Source organism: Schistosoma haematobium, chromosome ZW, assembly GCF_000699445.3.
Source record: "Schistosoma haematobium chromosome ZW, whole genome shotgun sequence".
Classification (NCBI taxonomy): domain Eukaryota; kingdom Metazoa; phylum Platyhelminthes; class Trematoda; order Strigeidida; family Schistosomatidae; genus Schistosoma; species Schistosoma haematobium.
The window spans coordinates 79,775,571-79,785,183 of NC_067195.1; the positions used below are offsets into that span (position 1 = coordinate 79,775,571).

The 9,613-nt window shown below is 35.3% G+C and overlaps 1 protein-coding gene across 1 annotated transcript; it reads right to left on the reverse strand.

Annotated features, from left to right (window-relative positions):
* Positions 1 to 291: 291 nt before the first annotated feature.
* On the reverse strand, positions 292 to 9,613 carry LAMC1_23 (Laminin subunit gamma-1). Its single transcript, XM_051208743.1, has one exon. The coding sequence runs from the start codon at positions 3,183 to 3,185 to the stop codon at positions 2,589 to 2,591; it is 597 nt and encodes a 198-aa protein (XP_051072594.1). The 5' UTR covers positions 3,186 to 9,613; the 3' UTR covers positions 292 to 2,588.

The window sequence follows — 9,613 nt, forward strand, 5'->3', positions numbered from 1 at the left end:
TACAATTTTTCTTTCATTCTGCGCTGGATCTAAGTATTGGTTGTTGTTATTGTAATATTCAGTTTGCTATACAAAATTTCTACAAAAGATCCATATTTCAAAACAAAAATACACTGATTGGCCTACTTAAATAAATTAAATAGTACTTTATTTATCGATTTCTGGTATTCTGAGACCGATTTGTTAGCCTTTCATTAACTTTTAATCTGATAGAGCTTTATTCAATAAATATATTACAAGTAGAAAATTCCATTATTATAAAATTCATAAATTATAGAGTACATATGAATCGTGGTGATATTCATAAAATAAAAGAATCACTTATATACTACTTATAATGTTGTTTCTGTTCTTTAACACTACCTAAATGTTATATCAAGTAACAATATAAATCAATGAGAATTATTAACAGAAGGGGTTTTGTGTAGATTTTAGTAATTTTCATTGATTGAAATCATGAGTCAATTGAAGTTAGGCCACCATGGAAAACCTGTAAGCACTTGACGACCGTTTCGTCCTAGTATGGGACTCCTCAGCAGTGCACATTCATGATCCCGCTCACTAGTGACTGACTTCAAGGAAAACTCCTGGAGTTCTAGTGAGAAGCCATTACCAGTGGAGTTCAACCAGGTCCGTCGTGAGATATCAACTCTCTGAAGACAATGGTGTACGGTGGCGCAAATTCGTAGATTGGTTGAAGTTAGACATTAACACCGTTGGATGCCGACTGGCTTAGTGGTCTAGTTGGTTAAGCGCCTGGCGCGAGACTGATAGGTCCTGGGTTCGAATCTCGTGAGGCTGCGGGATCGTGGGTGCGCACTGATGAGGAGTTTCATACTGTGACGAAACGGCCGTCCAGTGCTTCCAGTTTTTCCATGGTGGTCTAGCTTCAATTGACTCAGGATTTCAATCAATGAAAATTACTAACTTAACAATAGTCCGCGATTTCATATAAAAACTAAGGTATATACGAGTCAATGATTTCATGTTACAAGCGCAAATACTTAAAATAACTACCATTTTTCAACGGAAAACGTTCTTTTTTCGTCAACAAGACCAAAGAAATATAAAATATTGACATCTTAAAATCTTTAACTTAATATTATGTAAAATACATTTGTACCAGCATAAATAAAAATGTCTCTCATCAGGTGCTACAATTATATATCCAAATGAATGATCCATAAAACTGCCTAAGTCTAAGGCAGATTACATCATTTAAAATTGTAACATGTGAATAAAGGATTGTTTGCCATATAAAATAAAATCACTAATATTTGGTTGACTAATATGAAGTGTTAACTTGAATTAGCTTATACGTAAAATGAAATTGTGAGATAAATGATCAGGATAAATATGGTCAATATGGAGTGAGAGAGAGAATAATGTAATTACAAACCGAAAATTACGTAATATGTAGAGTAATGCTAATTAGGCAAGAATTAGTACATTGGGGTTGATGCTGAATAAACTTCTCAAAAAGGTTACCAAGGCTAATAATAATAATAATAATAATAATAGTAATAAGGATTCTCAGTCTGACGGAATCGGGCAGACTGCTGTTAACACGATATATCATTATGAAAGACTGATCCATGTTTGCTGTATGTTCCGTCTGAATTAAATAAGCTAGAATGAAGCTGTTAACAGTTCTAACTACACCTTTACTTAACCACACTGAGTGGTGCTCTCGACTTCGAATATAAAAATTCCCAGAACATCTGCCAATATAACTTGCTTCGCATGAGCAGTTGAATTGATAGATACGGAAAGAAACAGCTAGTCTAGGTAATTTACCTTTCAACCTCGGGGTGATTATCAGATGTGTAGAAAACAATAATTGTACTTTACCTGCATTGAAAATCCTTTGGATTGATCTACGTACATTTAGTCTTAGCATTTCACTAAGTACATTGCCTCTGAATTGTAACAATGTCTTTGTTGATATACACATTTCGTAATTTAGAAAATTTAATCACTATTTATAGTTCCTATAATGTTTCTCAACTAAGAATATTTTGATCATGACAAAAACTTCATAAAAATCATTTCCAATAGTTTGAAATGTACCACATGATTAGACTGAAAGTTGGGTTTTAATCCGAAAATTAAAAAAAAACAATAATATTATTGATATCATTTCTGATGTTTCACAACATATATCTAATTTTATGATTGCATTCTTCTTATTTCTAATTATGAGTTTCCTTTTCTATAGTTATTTACTTTTTGCTACGATTCTGATATATCTTGCTGATTGGTTTTACATCAGTCAATCACTGACTGATGTAAAATCTTATTCGTTATTTTTTACTTACTTACTTACGCCTGTTACTCCCAATAAATCATAGGCCATAGACCACCAATCTCAAACCCACTGTGTCCTGGGCCTTCCATTCAAAGTTCTATCCAATTGTTCTTCATTCTTCTCATCTATGTCTCCATTTCCCGTCGTAATGTGTTCTTTGGTCTTCCTCTTTTCCTTTCACATTGAGGATTCCATGTGAGGGCTTGTCTTGTGACGCAGTTCGGTGCTTTCCTCAATGTGTGTCCTATCCACTTCCAGCGCTTCTTCCTGATTTCTTCCTCTACTGGGATCTGGTTTGTTCTCTCCCACAGTAGGTTGTTGCTGATAGTGTTTGGTCAACGGATTCGAAGTATTTTGTGTAGACAACTGTTAATATATACCGGTATCGTCTGGATGATGACTTTCGTAGTTCTCCAGATTTCCACCACGTACAGTAGAACTGTGTTGACATTTGTATTGAAAATTCTGAACTTGGTATTGGTTTGTTGACAGACAGTTGTTTTGAGTTCCAGATGTTCCTCAGTTGAAAATATGCTGCTCTTGCTTTCCCGATCAGCGCCTTCGCATCTGCATCAGATCCACCGTGTTCATCAATGATGCTGCCCAGATATGTAAAGGTTTTTACATCTTCCAAATCTTCTCCGTCAATTGTGACTGGATTGGTACATGCTGTGTTGTATCGGAGAATCTTGCTTTCCCCTTTGTGTGTGTTGAGACCTACTGCTGCTGAGGCTGCTGCTACACTGGTCGTTTTCTCCTGCATTTGTTGTTGCGTTTGGGATAGAATGGCCAGATCGTCTGCGAAGTCTAGATCATCCAACTGCATCTTAGATGTCCATTGTATCCCGCGCTTCCCTTCAGACGTTGACGCCTTCATGATCCAGTCGATCACCAGGAGAAAGAGAAAGGGTGAGAGTAAGCAACCTTGCCTAACACCGGTCTTCACTTTGAACGACTTTGTCAACTGTCCTCCATGTACGATTTCGCAGTGTAATCCATCATATGAGTTCTGTATGATATTGACTATCTTCTGAGGCACGCCGTAGTGTCGAAGAAGCTCCCATAGTGTTGTTAGTAATATATATATATATATATATATATATATATATATATATAGTGTTCAACTTAGAAAAGAGTAAGAAATATGTTCGATGGGCTTTTCTGGACTATACTCGAGCTTTTGATTCTATACCAAGACAACATTTAATTGACATGTTAATCAGCGTCAACATTGACAGCTGGATAACCAAATGACTGCGTTCCCAGCTCTCTGGAAGGGAACAGTACACTGTACTTGGAGGAAAGTGTTCAGAGTCTCTACTGTCTCATGAAGGTGTACCACAAGGAGCCGTTCTTTCACCTCTTCTTTTCTCTTTTTTTCTGCATGATCTGCTATCTTCCACAGAAAAAACTTTTGTGAACTATGCAGATGACCTCACTGTATGTATACCTATCTCTATCTCTTTACATCCCATAGAAATGAATGAGTTTTTGTCTCGTATTGATAGTTGGCCTGTTGCTAATGGTCTCATAATTAATCCATCTAAATGTCAAGCTGTTAACTTAAGCATGAGACATGAACGGCATCTAAACACCATTTTGAGATCCTATAATGCTTGTGCCATTGGAGACTCTTTGAGAAACAAAGTGTCGAAGGTCAATTATCTTGGTGTTACCTTTTCCTCTGATTTCTCTTGGTCTTCTCACGTTTCATTGTTATTAAAGAAGGTTTTCCGTCTGACTTACTACATGAAGAGGCTGTATGCTCTTGGAATTACTCGTCATTTACTCTTACAGTTTGTCAATTCTTGCATATTACCTATTATTCTTTACTGTTTTGTATTATTCTTTCACGGGCTTTTGAGAAAAGACTTTGCTATATTGCGGAGAGTGCTGAAAGCAGTTAGCAAAGTGTGTGGTGAGTCTTTCGAGGTCATAATTAATATGGTTCTGGATAGACATCTATTGTCATGCAAACTCTTCTCATGTGTTATTTTACCAGATACTAACCATCCGCTTCACTCTTATCTTTCTCCTTGTTTATCTTCTGGTTGAACGAGACATAATTACATTAAAATCCATGCACGCAAGCAAAAGTATAAAAGTTCTATAATACCTTACCTATATACTCTGTGACGAACAGGTTGTTAGAGTTAACCTAGTCAATAATCTGCATTCTTAACCATGTCTCTAATTTGAAAAGTTGTACAGTTTTTCGGGTATTTTTTAACATTTTTTCTCCTTTTTGTCTTTGTTTCTGCTTTTATTTGTGTGAGAAACTTGTTGAAATACCCTGTGCTGAGAAGTTCTATATTGTACCAAAATATAATATTGAATAAAGCCATTAATAATAATAATAATAATAATAATAATGATAATAATAATAATAATAATAATAATAATTGTTAGCTACAGTAGACGACTTCAAGTCAATGACAAAATGCTTAATTCAATGTAAGAATAAAGGCAGGGGAAGAATGTTAAGCCGTGTGCTGAATGTGTAGTGTTGGTTATTATGTTAAGCCCATATACCTTATTCTAGCATTCGGACAGGTCAATCTATTCATTCTACTTGAGTCATATTTTGACCTTGTTAATTATTCGCTTATCAATCTTCACTGTTTTTAAATGAGCGCATATATGTGTGCACATTTCTTGTCCTATTCATCACATGTCTGTAACTTATTTTTGTGTAACTATAAATATTGATTAACGCTTGGTTAAATAGAGTTGGCTTATCCGCCGTCTCCACTGCGCGTCGTTTCGCTTTGCTCTATTCTGTTCGCTTCATATATAAAATATATGTATTCAAAAGTCCATTCTCGTTATTTGACTTATTTAATTCCGTTATTCACTGAACGCGAATTAAGTCTATAGAGACATACGAGGATAGGCGACATATATATTTCGACAACGATCATTCATGCGATCTACTTGCAGTCAGTTCCCGGGCCGCTAAAGTGGAGAGCCCGTCAACAAACATCGTCTGATCTAAATGACGACAAAATAAAAGGCCCCACAAAAATGTTTCTTGTAAACTGTGAACTACTAAGATAAAGCCTAGATCCTCAGATATTCATCATCAGGAAGTTAAACCAAATAAAATAAATGGAGTTGGCACCAAATATTCAATGTTTGCCAAAATAATTATTTCTAAAAGTCATTCTTTACTGAACTTCGTTTTTTTTAACTCAATAAATTTGATTAATAAATGATTTTTTTAATGTCATTTATTTACCGAGAGATGATAAACTTACATATAAATCCCTACCGAAATATTTGCTTCAAATGATTGCACACAGTTTGACAGCCAAGAAAGACTTTCATAGAATGCTAAGGTGTTTAACACCCTTCGTATCGGTGGTGCGATTCTACTTTAAAAAAATTATTTTAACGCCAGACTTATCTAGTTGAAAAACGACTCATCCTTTAAATGGAGTTAGCAGAAGAGTAAGACCTTCAGTTCAACGTACAACGAACATTTTTGAATAATAAATATCTTCATACTAAACTACTGTAAATAACAGCTTTACAATATTGTACGAGATACAAATAAATAATAACGGATATAATGAAGTCCATATTCATATCAACATCGTTGTCCGAAAAACTCAGTTGATTTGAAAAACAGAGAAATAATCGTCTCTGCATCTTTGATGCTATTTTAATATGGTATTGTGTTACATACAACATTAAAGGAACATAAACGTATACTCGTTTTCGAATAAGATATGTGGCTATAAAACGAATTACTTTTATTCTGTTGGTTAACTTGTGCTCAATTGTGTAATCATATTGTTATAACTTGTGTCCTATTAATGTATAAAGTAATGATACCGCCAATTAGAGAACAGTGATTTGTCGACCTGACCATAATAAGCATAAAACGTGTACGAGCAGTCTAGAGTCCTTATCGGTCCTGCTTCTCGCCTAACTCAGCCAGTTAAGTCCAGAACACCAATCTCAACCTCTACGATATGAATCATTTGTTTCGAACATACTGGGTTTACATACAAACCAAACAGACCACATCGTACTATAAATTAGGAAACAACATTTGTACAAGATTTGGCCAAAAGTGTCTGTGAATGTGGGAAACGGTAATTACTAAACTGGACATAACTGGATAATGGTAAGTCGTATTAGTCCAGAAATAGATTCCGACAGTTACCATTCATTATTCTCATCGGAATATAACACATAAAATGTCTAATACGTTAATCTTCCAAGTATTATTTTGTTTGGTTGTCTGTAATCTATTTGTTAAGTATATTACATGGCTATATTGATCTACGAATACTTGAGACATGCTGACCAATTGACACTGGATTGTTTGTATTTGTTTCAATACAATGCAGATTCGATCAGTCTAATGCAGTTCTGAATTTTTATCTCTCCAGGACAATTACTTGATATTCTGTTATCAGTGTTACGTCAATTTGAATACAATTACTTGTGATTCTAAGTGCCAGTATCAACATAAAATCCAATTTAATTACAAAGAGGTCTAAATCGGGTATTAATTCAATACTTATTCCAGTCCAGTTTTGTCCATTCAGTCGAATTATACTTTAATTGTTACTACTTTAATTGATTATTACTACTTTATACTCTAGTGAATTCAATTGCTGAATATATATTCAAGCAAATTTGTCCTCGTTCATCAAGTATGAGGATAACGAATAAAACGTTTAACTGTAGAAAATTAACTATTGAAGAATAACAAGGAAGATTAGATCGAATACTTATATTCACTCCATTAGTTTTAAACGAAGATTGGACGTATGGGAATAGTGTACAAGGGTTACTATCCTATCTGTATTGCCAGTAAGCAGAAAAGCCGAATCACCCCGACACTTTATGGTTTACTATTACTGACTGAAATTGTGATACTGCTGAGTTTAATTTCAAAAGTAGAGGTTTACTTGCATTATTATTACTACATTGTTTACAATTTCTGAAGTGTGGTCAATTGTGTATATCGTTAGGGTTTGGAATAATGCCTCACTCTTGATATACGCAACATCAATAGCACCACTTAGTCCGTATCAGACATTACTGATCCCGCCGAAACGGCTTTTGAAATAATAACTCTGTTGTGACTTTAAACTTGGATCGATTTTTACCCCGTGCCAACTGTTGTGTCCTTGTCTGGAAGATTAGAGAGCAGCGTTTTTATCGATCGCTTCAGTGACACGGAAAACACGTACGGACGGCCTAGAGTCTCGATTGGTCCCGCTTCCCTGTCTAGCCCAGCCAGTTGAGTCCAGAACACAAATCTCAGCCTCTGAGTTATGAATCATTATATTTCAGACATACTCTATTTATATACCAAACAAACAAACCACATCGTACCATAAAATAGAAAACAACATTTGTACAATATTTAACAACTGAATAAAAATCGACCAGTAGGGAATGTCTATTTAACGTCCAAGGACACCATTAGACTTAACACGATAATTATTGGTATATTTTTCCGAACATCCTAACAAACTCCTTATGTCATCTAAAACACCATAGCTAAGCTAAAAAGGATGCATCTTATATAAAAAACCCGGTTTTCTTCACCAAATATACTCTGTACTTAAGGCTGTACAAAGTCGGGATGAAAAGCATAAACAAGCAATAGAACGTACTGCACCTCTACTCTGCATCTGAATCCAAAAACCTATGTCATCTGCCTGAAAAGCGCATCGAAAAGAGTCAGATTACAAAGTTCACTCCATACTTTAAGATGGTGAGACATATAATGGCCAATCTGTTATTTACGAACTACTAAGTCAGTGGTTTTCCTTCAGTGCGAACAAATCTCATGCCACTTATGTTAATATTGAATCATCAGCTGGAATGATGCTAATGCCATTAACTTTGGTCGTATTAATACACACGCCTCCATCAAACCCTTTAAGCTGAATACAACTTGTGGTGCACATGACACTCCATCGATTCTTTACAAAATAACAGGACCAATAAAACGAACATCATTACTCAAAGCACCCACTATTCGTAGAGTCAGATACTGTAGCTTCCAAACTAAAGCAGTCTGGAATGAGGAATAACCGTTTAAGTTAGTTTAGATACGAGATATAGCTCAGCCAAAAACAAAATAATGTGATTGGGTAAATGATGGTTTTAATAAATGTAAGCAGTTAGTTATTGAACCAACAACTGTTCAATCAGTAGTTAAATCAAGTAAGACAATAATTTATGGACGAATCAATCACGTATAAGATAATGTGACACGTGTAATCAGCAGTCACTGGAAGGCAGGAAGACCTAAAGCCACAACACACACAATGTTAACTGAGCACTTCACACCACAGAGAGAACACGGAGCAGAGACCATCAGTTGTTCATTTGAAAATTTAAACTCGCGGGTTATGTACAGAAAAGAAAGCTAGTTTACAAAACGGTCTTATGAGTCATCCTGTAAGTTTAGTGCATGCAGGGCTTGCTCTTCTTCTTCTAAAGCATTTATTCTTGGTTGCCCTGCAATAGAAAGAAAACAAATCCCATTAACAACATCATACATTATGATTTTAATCCCGTTACAATAGCAGGTCTCGAGTTTTGGCGCGAAATTCACTCATCAATTTAGATAAAAAGAGTTTTGGCATTATGGCTGATGTCAGTTCGTGATGAAAACCCTAAATTTATTTTCTAAGCTTAATCATCAACTGTAAATCATAATTCCAATTCCTCACATAGGTTCATAACCCTCATTTTGTTCTGGTTATTAAGTGGACACTCTCAAGGGCAGCCTAGCGTCGCTCAAAAGTCGCCCATAAATTATAGTCCCACCAATGTTCCTATCAATATAGGGAAGTTATTCTATACTTTCTGGATAAATCATGTAGAGATTATTCGAAAGCTAATATTTAGTTTTGCCATAATACGGAGTATTTAGAGTTCTAAAAGAGTGCTTCAGTTCTCAATCAAAAATACACAATTCTATTCAGTCCAAGCAAAATAATCAAAAAGGTGAACATATCAATATAGCAGTCATCATAACCGAACATCAACTTAAACAACGTAGTTCAGCATGGCTCGGTCTTGCATGCATGGTCGATCTGTACAACTTGCTTTTACTCATACTAAATATATAAAACGGCACAATCTAACACTACTACTGACACGATTCCCGACAGTTTCAACTAGACGAGCTACTCCGTTCATCCGGAAGCAGACAAGCTTTTACCAGTTGTCTCCATTTCAGGCATGTTGAAGACTCTGTTGGTAAACAGTGATTATAATCACAACTGCAACCATATAGATGATATAAAAAGTTGCAAGTGGACATGG